Here is a 12,734-nt window from a genome sequence, read left to right on the forward strand (position 1 = left end):
TCCAGGCTCTGTCGTAGCCGGCCGCGACCGGGAGACCCATGGGGCGGCGCACAATTGGCCCAGCGTCGTCCAGGGTAGGGGAGGGAATGGCCGGCAGGGATGTAGCTCAGTTGATAGAGCATGGCGTTTGCAACGCCAGGGTTGTGGGTTCGATTCCCACGGGGGGCCAGTATGAAAAATAAAAAAATAATGTATGCACTCACTAACTGTAAGTCGCTCTGGATAAGAGCGTCTGCTAAATGACTTAAATGTAAATATGGAGAACTAAAAGGAAGAAATGGGAGTTTCGTTTGTTCTGGCAATGTACTATTTGTATTAGGGTGTAGTAAGTTAGTATCACTAAGTATGAATTTATTATATATATTTTTTGGTTTCAAACTGTCCAGTTGGTGGCGGCAATACAACTTTTGGATGTAGTCCGCCATAAAACCCACTGAAGAAGAAGTAGTAGATGACAGGAACCTTGCAGACAGGAGTCGTGGCCAATTAAAATGCTTTTTGAAGGCGACATGATATGCGCGTTATTCACTGTTGATGACATTGCGAGCTGGCTAGCTGTTTCGAACGAGCTTTGAAACTTAAATACCAACTTGATTGCTAAAATACAAAATATTATATCCTTCGTTAGACACGACCATGCTACAGTTTCTGGTGAGTTTATATCGAAATGAAAACGATATATTGCAAACTTTCTGCGTCTCTTTGTGATGTGTGTATTGATGATGAGCTAGCTAGCTTGCTAACTTAGCTAGCTATCATAACTATGCTGTATGCTAGCTACCTAACGATGCATTGTCAATGCTGCTGACTTAGCTAGTAAAAGCAACAATATGTATTATGTCTTAAATAACAATGTTTCTTTCTAATCTTGCAGGCTGGGTTTACTTTGGGAAACGTTGTTGGGATGTACCTCGCTCAAAACTACGAGGTACTAAGTGGAAGAACTAACGTTAGGGCCGCGTACTAAACTCCACCACCAACCGAGTGGAGCAGAGACAAGGCTTTGTGGAGTCTTAACTCCAGCTACAGCCGTGGTCAAACGTTTTGAGAATGACACAAATATTAATTTTCACAAAGTCTGCTGCCTCCGTTATGGTGGCAATTTGCATATACTCCAGAATGGTATGAAGAGTGATCAGATGAATTGCAATTAATTGCAAAGTCCCTCTTTGCCATGAAAATGAACTTAATCCCCCAAAAACATTTCCACTGCATTTCAGCCCTGCCACAATAGGACCAGCTGACATCATGTCAGTGATTCTCTCGTTAACACAGGTGAGTGTTGACGAGGACAAGGCTGGAGATCACTCTGTCATGCTGATTGAGTTAGAATAACAGACTGGAAGCTTTAAAAGGAGGGTGGTGCTTGAAATCATTGTTCTTCCTCTGTTAACCATAGTTACCTGCAAGGAAACACGTGCCGTCCTCATTGCTTTGCACAAAAAGGGCTTCACAGGCAAGGAAGATTGCACCTAAATCAACCATTTATCGGATCATCAAGAACTTCAAGGAGAGAGGTTCAATTGTTGTGAAGAAAGCTTCAGGGCGCCCAACAAAGTCCAGCAAGCGCCAGGACCGTCTCCTAAAGTTGATTCAGCTGTGGGATCGGGGCACCACCAGTGCAGAGCTTGCTCAGGAATGGCAGCAGGCAGGTGTGAGTGCATCTGCATGCACAGTGAGGCAAATACTTTTTTGGAGTATGGCCTGGTGTCAAGGGCAGCGAGGAAGCCACTTCTCTCCAGGAAAAACATCAGGGACAGACTGATATTATGCAAAAGGTACAGGGATTGGACTGCTGAGGACTGGGGTAAAGTCATTTTCTCTGATGAATCCCCTTTCCGATTGTTTGGGGCATCCGGAAAAAAGCTTGTCCGGAGAAGACAAGGTGAGCGCTACCATCAGTCCTGTGTCATGCCAACAGTAAAGCATCCTGAGACCATTCATGTGTGGGGTTGCTTCTCATCCAAGGGAGTGGGCTCACTCTCAATTTTGCCTAAGAACACAGCCATGAATAAAGAATGTTACCAAGACATCCTCCGAGAGCAACTTCTCCCACCCATCCAAGAACAGTTTGGTGATGAACAATGCCTTTTCCAGCATGATGGAGCACCTTGCCATAAGGCAAAAGTGATAACTAAGTTGCTCGGGGAACAAAACATCGACATTTTGGGTCCATGGCCAGGAAACTCCCCAGACCTTAATCCCATTGAGAACTTGTGGTCAATACTCAAGAGGCGGCTGGACAAACAAAAACCCACAAACTCCAAGCATTGATTACGCAAGAATGGGCTGCCATCAGTCAGGATGTGGGCCAGAAGTTAATTGACAGCATGCCAGGGCGGATTGCAGAGGTCTTGAAAAAGAAGGGTCAACACTGCAAATATTGACTCTTTGCATAAACTTAATGTAATTGTCAAGAAAAGCCTTTGACACTTATGGAATGCTTGTAATTATACTTCAGTATACCATAGTAACATCTGACAAAAATATCTAAAAACACTGAAGCAGCAAACTTTGAAAACCAATGCTTGTCATTCTCAAAACTTTTGATCACGACTGTACATCGACAAGGTCAATACTTTAAATATATGTTTGTCCTCTGTAGTTGCGTGCCTTTCTTTGTTTGCTGAAATCCATACTTTTTCAATTAACGTTAATCAAATACAAGCACCAACTGTTTCCTTGAGATTCAATTGGCACATGCGCATTTGCCATCTTAGAGCAACAGCAATGAGCAAACAGTCGGTGGTTGTATCTGATTCACTTTGATTGAAAACGTATGGATTTCAGCAAAAGAAAGGCACACAACTATGGAGGACAAACATAGGTACAAGGTAGGCATTTCATAATTCAATTTGTTTGAAGTATTGACCTTGGGCGAATTGATGTAGTCAGAGCTAGATTCCGCATTGCCTGCTCTCTGCTCCACTCCATTGTTGGAGTCATCAGAAACTTCCTTCACCGTGGAGTTTAGTCCACTAGGGAACAACCCACTATAGATCTCAGTCAGTGTCAATGGTTCCCCTGTATATTTGCATGACAAACACAATAGGCCTATGTCATTTAACTCTTTCTTTTTTGGCACGCTTCTCTGATTACTCCACCTCTGTTTTAAGGTCCCCAACATTACCAAAAAGATAGAAGCCTTCAAGAAGGATGTGGAGGCAAAGAAGAAACCTCCAGAGTGAAGGAAGAGATTTCTTTCCATCCATGTTGTTGATCAGAGGCAGATTGAAGAGATGGGGACTATTGGAACAACAAGAATCACACCACAGAGGATATATATTTTCCCATCTCATTTAATCTTTGCTATTAAAAGCAATATGTGTACTAAGGTTACACTGGCAGAGGACTAAATTGTGTACAAAAATAAATGTAATTCTCTAAGCAGGGTTTTTACAGTGCCTGGACTGGGCCAGTGTTCTTGATTTCTTTAGTTTGTATTCTTAAAGTACTTTTTAAGATAATATGAGGGTCCTATTTATGAGTGGATATGCAAAGATGACTGCTGTGAGATCTAAATTCCAGAATCCTTGGCCTTATCCTCGCAAGCAGCTTGGCAGGGCAGGCCTTTAGGTGGGGCAATGGCATTTATATCAAGTCTAAACATGGCATTTGTACAATTTATGCTTGTAATTTTTGCCAACTAAACAGAGTGCAGTTTCTGCTTTTGAGTGGTGTTATCATATAAATAGAATTTAATTGGGAAGCCTGTTCTATGGGTTATATTGCTGTGGGTGTTATGGTATTGAGATTGAACAGCTCATGTAAATTGTATTGTTTGGCGTCTATTCTAGGCTAAATGCTGTTCTCGAACATCGTAGGCCTAATTCAGATGTGCCTACATCTGTTCAGCCTGCATGAATATATTTGCTGAATTTTGTTCAAGTGTCTGTCATAAATTGAAAGGAGAAAGGTGTTACATCGCATAACAAGCTAGTGTTTTCAAGCAAGGGACCTAGCGCAACACTTCATCACCATCCAGTAAAATATATTATTTTGTAGGCCGGTTATTCGAACTAGCCATGTTTATTCTTAACATCCATTATCCAGAGAAGCATTCTTCTTAATAGGCATCACAACCATTTTTCTTGAGAGCAGCTGGGTATGGTATGCCAGCAGAGGTCAACATAGTTCTACGTTTTCTTTCCCCTGTGCTGTAAATAACTACCAATCCATCAGAGGTCACCAAAGTTCTATTAGATAAAAATCAACATTATAATTAGGGCTCTATTAAATCTGTAAAGCTGAAGTGTTACAGATTCTGTGATAGAAGTTTAAAGGTAATTTCCGATTTAGACGACATAAGCAGTGTTTAGCATGAATGCAGTCTCTGCTAAAATTGGAAACAGTGGAGACTGCTGAGGGCTCATAATACTGGCTGGAATTAAGTGTATTGGCTGGAATGGAGTGAATGCTATCAAACACGTGAAACCATTCCATTCACTCCATTCCGGCCATTATTATGAGCCGTCCTCCCCTCAGCAGCCTCCACTGATCGGGAAAATTGCCTTTACATTTATATCACGCTGTAAAGCTGGATTTCTGCCATGCAGATTGAATAGAGCCTGTACTAAACTATGACAATGTTTGCTTTGGTCTTGGCACGGTTGATGGTTTTTTGCCCTTCAATCCTCCTGTTTTCTTTTTTGCTGACTCAGGCCATCCAAAGCCTCTGAACTCCAGACAGTCAACTGCATTGTGGGAAATGTAGTAAACATTCTGCATGGCTGCTGGACTGAGAATGTCCTATTCTGACTTGGTGGCTTTGGCACTGACTGATCTCTTCTTGGATGACCTTCTCCTCCTCTCAGCCTTTTTGACAGGCCTGCCACTGTGTGACCTTGACTTTCTGGATTCTGTTGATTTTCTTAATTGGGTAGGCTGTGGACAAACCATTTGATAATCACTATAGATAACATGGAACAGTTCCTGTTAAGCAGTATGTTCAGTAATGTAGGCTACTAGCTCTACACTGCACCCAGTGATCAGTGTATGCAACAACTGCATCAAATTTACTGTACCATTGTGGGGACATTCCTCTCCTATAGGATTTTTGAGATCATTCATTCTCTGCAAATGCCACCAAAGAAACCTGGAAACATCAGGGACATCACACATAGGTTACTTTTACTTTAAGTAAAGGATGCATGCCCACATCCCAAACCTTACAAGTTGCAATATGTCATTGTTCTTGGTGTTTGAATAGGCAGCTGCTTTTACAAGGTTCTCCCCCTTCTCTGTGCTGCTGGGCATGGCGTTAGTTGCTGTCTCACATGTCCTTTGTCTCCCACAAAGAATGTCTGTTTACATCACCATGGTAATCTGCTGATTATCTCCTGGCATCATGAATATTATATTACAAAAACACCATTCCTTATTGACAATCAATAAATAGACCTATACCAAAGGGGGAAACTATTTTGCTTACCTTTTTAACTTTGGGATAAAAACAAAAAATACTTTCATACAAGAAATCATCACATATTCTCACACTACCTGATCTCCAGGAAAACCTTATGTGGAATGCACATAAGTCAGACAACACTATCCTGAATAGGTTGTAAAAAGGGTGTAGACTTCCTAAACATTATACATAGAAAAATGTATACTAATTCAAACCAGTGATCTCTTTATTTAGAAAATACAGTATATGAAGGACAGAATTTCAACTCCGATATTATAATATGTCTTTCAACAGAATAATGCCTCTGTACAGGACAGTGATTGCACATACCCCTGAACAAAATCAATATTATTATAATTACACTGTCCTATAATGACAAAAACACACAAATAGCAACATCCAAACTTTGCAAAACACATCTAGGAACACATCCTTCAACTGTGCCAGAACTCAAACATACATATGTACTGTAGAGTATTTCCAGTGATTGTACAATTTCAGGTAGAAAAAGAGAGATTGCATTGTTTTGAATGAGAGATGCTCGGAGTAAGGCATTCATTTATAATCAAACTGGCACTCATTACTTTGGCACATGAGATTAGGGTTTCTGAAACAAAGTCGTGAGTAACTGCAACGAAAAGTGTAAAGAAATTATCAACATTGTGTTAGATTACTGTATGTACCAATCCAAGTGTAGACTACTTTTCAATGCTTACATTGTTATTACCATGTTATTTACAAGTCCACCAGTTGCATTCATACTTGCATACTGTAGTTGTACAACCTGAACTTTAACCTGAGAACCTCAAGATAAGCAGTTATTTTGAAAGCTTTTGCATTCAAGAAAACCCAGAAGTAAAGGCCAAATGGCTTTCTCTTCACCTGTGTGGGACAAACTTGACATGTCTTTTGAGACACTCCAGAAGCACATGGTGCTGATTCAATAGATAAATGTATGTGCTTTTACCAAAACACCCTACATATACCAATTGTGAGTGAGAGTACATTTTGAATGTGTTCTAAAAACTGAATTTTAACAAAAGTCACGTCGAAATATTGTATGACATTTCAGAATACAGTTTTAAATATGACATGTTCAAACAGAAATATAAAACTGCAGCCATGCACACTTAGTTTCCACAAAGAAGCACAATTCAGTTACACAATCATTGTTCAATACAAAGATAATACAACAAAGTACATCTCAGACGCCTACACAAATTCCCCGGAGAGAGACACTAAAGACTACAGTAGATAGTATGAAAAAGTGACCATGATCATGTCTTATGTGCTTGTGTCATCAGAGAATGTTCCATAACCTTCAGAGAAAGTTACAGAACACTCAACAGAGAATACTTACTGGCCTTGACAGCCCAAGGTAGTTCTAATTTACAGTGAAAGAAATTGACTATACAACAGATGTCATAAAAATCAGCACCATTGTGTGACAACTACTGTGTATTCAGCGAGGGAAATCATAGCCTCACAAGGATACTTCAGCCGTTGTGCTGTTATTCAAGGTTGGCTGCTGTGCTGCTCTGTGGAAGCGGGGAGGTGGACTGAGGGCTGAACCAAGACAGCCAGGACACCTTTGGGATGACAGAGAGTGAAGCACAGGTTCCCAGAGGGAGTCAGGGACACTGCCCTCGATTTACCCAGAGACAGCCTTCCCACATTGGGCCGATGAACTCCCTCCAGCCTCCCAATCCCTGGTCAAACAGTTCCGATCAGCCTTAAAAGGTGTCCTTATCCTTTCTTTTCTCTTCCTGTTCCCTCTATCTGGCCAAAGGCTTCACAGACCTTTATAAACATAAATTAACTACCACATACTACTTACAGCAGGGTTCCCCAACTGGCGACCCGTGGGCCGAATTTGGCCCGCGGGTGATTTTATTTGGCCCCCCAAGTTCTTATTTTTTTCTCATTGTTGGACATAAAAAAACTTTAAAAACACCAGGAACACAGCTCCAAGTGATTTTAATTTTGGAAATCTGTTCCCAAGTATTCCCACGCATAATAGAGAGACGTGATCGTATACAAATGTAAGCAAGCTTTGAAGTTATCTTGGTCAAATACTATATCTGTTTGGCCTTTTTGCGGTCAATTTGATGTCTACAAATTATTTGTAATTATGTTCCCGCCCCCCGACTATCCGCTCAAGAAAGAAAATCGTCCCGCGGCTGAATCTAGTTGATGATCCCTGACTTACAGGAATATCTGTTTCTGATTACATACATTAAAATACTATTAATCTAGAAAAGGGGAAAAGTTGTTAAATTCTCCCTTAGAAGCTCAGTGCAGTCAAACATGTGATTTTCCTGTGTTTTGTATATATTTCCACACGTTGAGGTTGGAATAATACTATGACAATGATGATAATGCCCTTTAAAACGTAAGAGCTGTTTCTTCCTGTTGTGGTGGGATGGAGTTTTGGTCTGCCTGGTGACATCAGCAGGCGGTAAATTAGTTAATAAACCAATAAAAAAGAGAGTTCCAAGCCTGTCTGCCAATAACAGCTAGTTTTCCCCTCCCTACTTAGACCACTCCCAGACAGTCCTAGCAAAATCCTTAGTTGAGAAATTGCTCTTTGCTAAGAAGCTATTTTTGTATATTTTTTACAATTTTAATTTAAAACAATCACAGTAAGGTACTTAATTGTTAGTCTGTTAATACATAGTAGTTTCTTTCCAAAGAGGCATTTTTTCTAGAAATATATATAAACCACAATACAATCTGCAGCTATGAGAGTTACGCACTTAAACATAATGGCTGTGATCAGAAATAAATACACCTGTAAAACATCACATAAACTAAACATCATGCTGGTACTTAAATGTACATCTTCATAAAAAAAAAGACATGCCGTGGATGTAAAATGAATTATTCCACAAAGCACAGAAGATAACCAAATTTAGTGAGAAAAAATAAACTGGTTGGATTGGTTGTTGTGACTGACAGAATAGTGACAGTATTCTACATAGCTTATACTGTAAGAGCCTGCTCCTGCCAAGTTGCCATGACATCATTATTACTGTCTATATCATTACTGTACAATTTCTGCATGGATACAGGTGATTACAAACAGATGCTCTATTTCTGCCACATATTTACATGAAGATCACAGTCGTCGTAGGCTTGTGTCCCTGGTATGTGTGTCCTCCCCCCTCACTGGGCCTGTTGTAGTAGGCCCTCCCATTGGATAGGCTGTGAAAACACCTCTCTCTCCAGCCACATTTCATAGCTGTAGTGGAAGTCCTCCGGCAGTTCAACACGCTGGCCCAGAACGCTTTGCAGGCAGTTGTCCACCGGGGCGAACTCTCCGTTCTGGGTCTTGTCATAGCGGCGGCTGTTGAACTTCTCGATGCTCTCCCTCAGGGCGCACTCCTCCGCCTGGAAGTCCCACGGCCGTGCATCGATATCTGGAGGACAAAAGAACAACAACAAGATAACCCTTTCCCTCGTCTCTGTCAATTTTGTGCTTGGAATATACATGTTATACTGTTGTTAAAGGACAATAGACCTCAATAATCAATCAATACAAAGAAAACAGTGAAGTCTGGGATTGCAATTACAGCAGAGGGACATGTGGGACCAAGGGATCTCTCTCCTCTCTTGCTCTCTGTCTATCTGGTCCATTGAGAATATAATCTGAGACATGTGATGACAGACAGTCGTCTCTTTTTCTCTGAGGGCCTCTAACCCCTAGCTGACCCCTGGTTTGGTTACTATGGCAACACACCCTTAGTTACCGGCCTTCATCTTACTGTAGTTGGGTGATTGGACTTTCAGTTACGGAGATCCTAATCAAAGGCATATAGTATGTACCTACCGCATTACATTCACATTCATCATCACATTCCGATTCGTTGCATAGCTTTCACATCTCCTACTCACCAGTGAATTAAGAGTTGACTTCATGTATGCGTTCAAAAGTGTATTTCCTCTGCATCTTACCGTTGCCATAGGCCCAATCGTCATTGAGCCTGTGTCGTACTTTCTGGTAGATTGCTGACATGGTCTTCATGTTGCTCTTCCTCCACTGGCGGCCCAGGTACTTGGTCTGGATCTTGAGCAGCTTGAGGACATACAGCTGCATCATGGCCTGTTTGACCTTCAGCGCCCTCTTCAGGATGGGAGCAGACTTGAACACCACCAGCATCTGAGAGAAGAGGAGGAGGTGGAAGAGAAGGACACTGAGTGCATCTCAAAAGCGTCCCGTCACAAATCTTTGAATTGCAAACTGACCCCTGGCCTGTACTCCCTAGGCAGTCTTGTGGATTTGATAGGTTCTACAAGTGGGCATTGAATAAGGGACATATGATCATAGAGGCAAGACCAGGTCTCTCTCACCATGGTCCTGGAGTGTTTCCACTTGGTCAGCTTGTTGAGGATCCTCAGCAGGTTGATGCAGGAGAAGAGATTCCGCCAGCAGAACTGATTACTGTCTCCAGCTTCCTACAACCACAGCAAACACGGCCAGTGTCTAATCACAGCCAACTGATAAACCAAACCCATTGACATGTCTTTAACATTTGAACAGTCTGATGTAAACACATGGGTTTGGGATCTGGACTCACCAAGCTCTCAGCCGTGAGCTCAGGCATCTCATGGACCACACAGTGAGGGAAGTCCAGCACACATATACTACAATGAGAGCACACAGAGGAGATCACACACAAAAACAGATTATTACAGCCCATTTTTCTGTCAACAGTGGTGTTATACCTGTAATTGAGGTGTGAGAGACAAATTTACCATCCACACCTGAACCCCCTGTGTTTTGGCATCTCTACCTCTACCCTGCAGCCACCTGTGTCTTTTATGAGCAGGAAATAAAAACCTGCCAGACAGAAGCCATGCCTTTATGTGGATGCAGATGGAAGCCATGTCTTTATGTGGGTGCAGATGGAAGCCATGTCTTTATGTGGGTGAAGATGGAAGCCATGTCTTTATGTTGGTGCAGATGGAAGCCATGCCTTTATGTGGGTGCAAATGGAAGCCATGCCTTTATGTGGGTGCAGATGGAAGCCATGCCTTTATGTGGGTGCAGATGGAAGCCATGCCTTTATGTGGGTGCAAATGGAAGCCATGCCTTTATGTGGGTGCAGATGGAAGCCATGCCTTTATGTGGGTGCAAATGGAAGCCATGCCTTTATGTGGGTGCAGATGGAAGCCATGTCTTTATGTGGGTGAAGATGGAAGCCATGTCTTTATGTGGGTGCAGATGGAAGCGATGCCTTTATGTTGGTGCAGATGGAAGCCATGCCTTTATGTGGGTGCAAATGGAAGCCATGCCTTTATGTGGGTGCAGATGGAAGCCATGCCTTTATGTGGGTGCAGATGGAAGCCATGCCTTTATGTGGGTGCAAATGGAAGCCATGCCTTTATGTGGGTGCAGATGGAAGCCATGCCTTTATGTGGGTGCAAATGGAAGCCATGCCTTTATGTGGGTGAAGATGGAAGCCATGCCTTTATGTGGGTGCAAATGGAAGCCATGCCTTTATGTGGGTGCAGATGGAAGCCATGCCTTTATGTGGGTGCAAATGGAAGCCATGCCTTTATGTGGGTGCAGATGGAAGCCATGCCTTTATGTGGGTGCAAATGGAAGCCATGCCTTTATGTGGGTGCAGATGGAAGCCTCTGGTACTGTGGCAGAAACTAAGTGGTAGTCAGTGAGTCCTACCTGTTTTTGGCACTGATGTAAGACATGATGTTCTGGTTGAAGAACTTGAGGATGAGCGGGATGCAGTTAGCGAACACCAGGTGTTGAGAGACAATCTCAAACTGAAGAGAGAGAGAGAGAGAGAGAGAGAGAGAGAGAGAGAGAGAGAGAGAGAGAGAGAGAGAGAGAGAGAGAGAGAGAGAGAGAGAGAGAGAGAGAGAGACAGGAAGTACAAGGTCACTGCAAAGTCACTGACTGTCTTTAGTGAACAAGAACCATGGAGGACAAGATAAAGCACTAAATCACACTGGCCCTTTAATTCCTAATAAGGAAAAATTCATAGCTATTAAATAATAAAATATTAATCCTCCAACCCCCAGTCTTTCTATCTTTTATGAGCAGCCTGCGGAGTTCAGGAATAGTGCGATTTTAAAAAATATTTTATACATTCTATGCAATCGTTTACTATCATCAAAAGAATGTTCAAGACCACTTTTCATTAGCACAGCTACTATTATTGCTGTATGCATATGAATTCAAAGCAGGAACTATGATGAGCATTCTATCATCATCATTTTGAGGTGAGAAAGACACTCTGAAATGACAACCCCTCTACACTCTCACGAGGGGTATGAGGGGGGCTCCAATAAGAGGATTTAGCCAATCTGCTCTCCCTAGAGGTACTCAGCTCTGCGCCACGGCTGTCTAAGAGCCAGCAGGATAGGAGCCATAGGAAGACTCTTAACCCTTTCAGTCAGCTGGGGTTCTGCAGTTGCATTAATAAGTCTTTGTAACAAGCTTCATTTGACAGTTGGTAGTGGGAAATAAGAGTGAAAGTGATCCTTTTGTAGACAGCGCTACTATAATTTTACATCCAGCTATGTTCATCCTATTAAAATGGGGAACCAGCTCCTTTTTCATTTAGGATTTGACAGAACGGTCCTGACATGCTTCCAGGTATGGGATGCAGACAGGTATAAGTACACTATTCTCAAAATAGCTCCATTTCTCTGTGAAGACAATTCACTACCTAGCAATAGTGGTGGCGTGCCAAACAGTAAATCTTGAACCAATCCCTTTTGATTTTGTGTGCTGAAGAGAGACACTCTCATCTCAGGGAGAAGCAGCAGTAGGAGGACAATAAATGAAGCTAATCTCCCCAAAATAGGAATTATAATCCTCCTTTACAAGAGCAGATTTTGGAGGGAGCTCAGCTTTGCATTTTGGGAGAAGGATATTGCTGCTATGTACCCATTTCTTGTCTGATGGTACTTCTCCAACCCTCCTCCTCCTCCTCCTCTCTCTATTCTGCCTCCCTCTATCCATCGCCCTCTCTTCGCACGGGGAGATGTATGAACTTTTGACTGTGTGCCTATCATTCCAGTGCAGGATCTGTGTTGTCGACTGCCAGGAGCCAAAGGGGTGGGGGCAGGGAGAGGAGATGGAGAGAGGAAGAGAGAGAGACGTGGTGGTGAACGTGGAGGGCAGGGAGAGGAGAGAGAGCAGAGGCTGACCTGGTTGAGGTGGGGGTGGGGGGCAGAGAGAAAGAGAGCGAGACAGAGAGTGGAGGCTGATTCAGTGTGTGAGGGTGGGAAAGGAGTGTGTGGGGGGGGAGAGATCAGTGATGTAGTGGTAAAAAAAAAAAAGGTGGATAAACTAATCGTC

At 42.5% G+C, this 12,734-nt stretch overlaps 2 protein-coding genes across 5 annotated transcripts in view; one reads left to right on the top strand and one right to left on the bottom strand.

Moving 5' to 3' along the window:
* Nucleotides 1-434: 434 nt before the first annotated feature.
* On the top strand, nucleotides 435-3,883 carry LOC121546251 (short transmembrane mitochondrial protein 1). Its single transcript, XM_041857396.2, has 3 exons — nucleotides 435-651; nucleotides 875-928; nucleotides 3,117-3,883. The coding sequence occupies exons 1-3, from the start codon at nucleotides 637-639 to the stop codon at nucleotides 3,186-3,188; spliced, it is 141 nt and encodes a 46-aa protein (XP_041713330.1). The 5' UTR covers nucleotides 435-636; the 3' UTR covers nucleotides 3,189-3,883.
* Nucleotides 3,884-7,993: 4,110 nt separating this feature from the next.
* LOC121546250 (striatin-interacting protein 1 homolog) overlaps nucleotides 7,994-12,734 on the bottom strand; it is a 38,343-nt gene continuing 33,602 nt past the window's right edge. For all 4 annotated transcript variants that reach the window (XM_041857394.1, XM_041857393.1, XM_041857392.1 and 1 more), the window contains 5 exons: nucleotides 11,091-11,191; nucleotides 9,985-10,051; nucleotides 9,758-9,862; nucleotides 9,362-9,566; nucleotides 7,994-8,826 (listed from right to left, as the gene is read on the bottom strand). In XM_041857394.1, the coding sequence (XP_041713328.1) occupies nucleotides 8,573-8,826; nucleotides 9,362-9,566; nucleotides 9,758-9,862; nucleotides 9,985-10,051; nucleotides 11,091-11,191 (732 nt within the window). In that variant the 3' untranslated portion in view covers nucleotides 7,994-8,572. The remainder of the gene's footprint in view (nucleotides 8,827-9,361; nucleotides 9,567-9,757; nucleotides 9,863-9,984; nucleotides 10,052-11,090; nucleotides 11,192-12,734) is intronic.

This window comes from Coregonus clupeaformis, unplaced genomic scaffold, assembly GCF_020615455.1.
Source record: "Coregonus clupeaformis isolate EN_2021a unplaced genomic scaffold, ASM2061545v1 scaf0227, whole genome shotgun sequence".
Taxonomy (NCBI): Eukaryota; Metazoa; Chordata; class Actinopteri; order Salmoniformes; family Salmonidae; genus Coregonus; species Coregonus clupeaformis.

Coding starts and splice junctions, on each gene's coding strand:
- LOC121546251 (XM_041857396.2), top strand. Junction 929..3,116: donor ACCTCGCTCAAAACTACGAG/GTACTAAGTGGA, acceptor CTCTGTTTTAAG/GTCCCCAACATTACCAAAAA.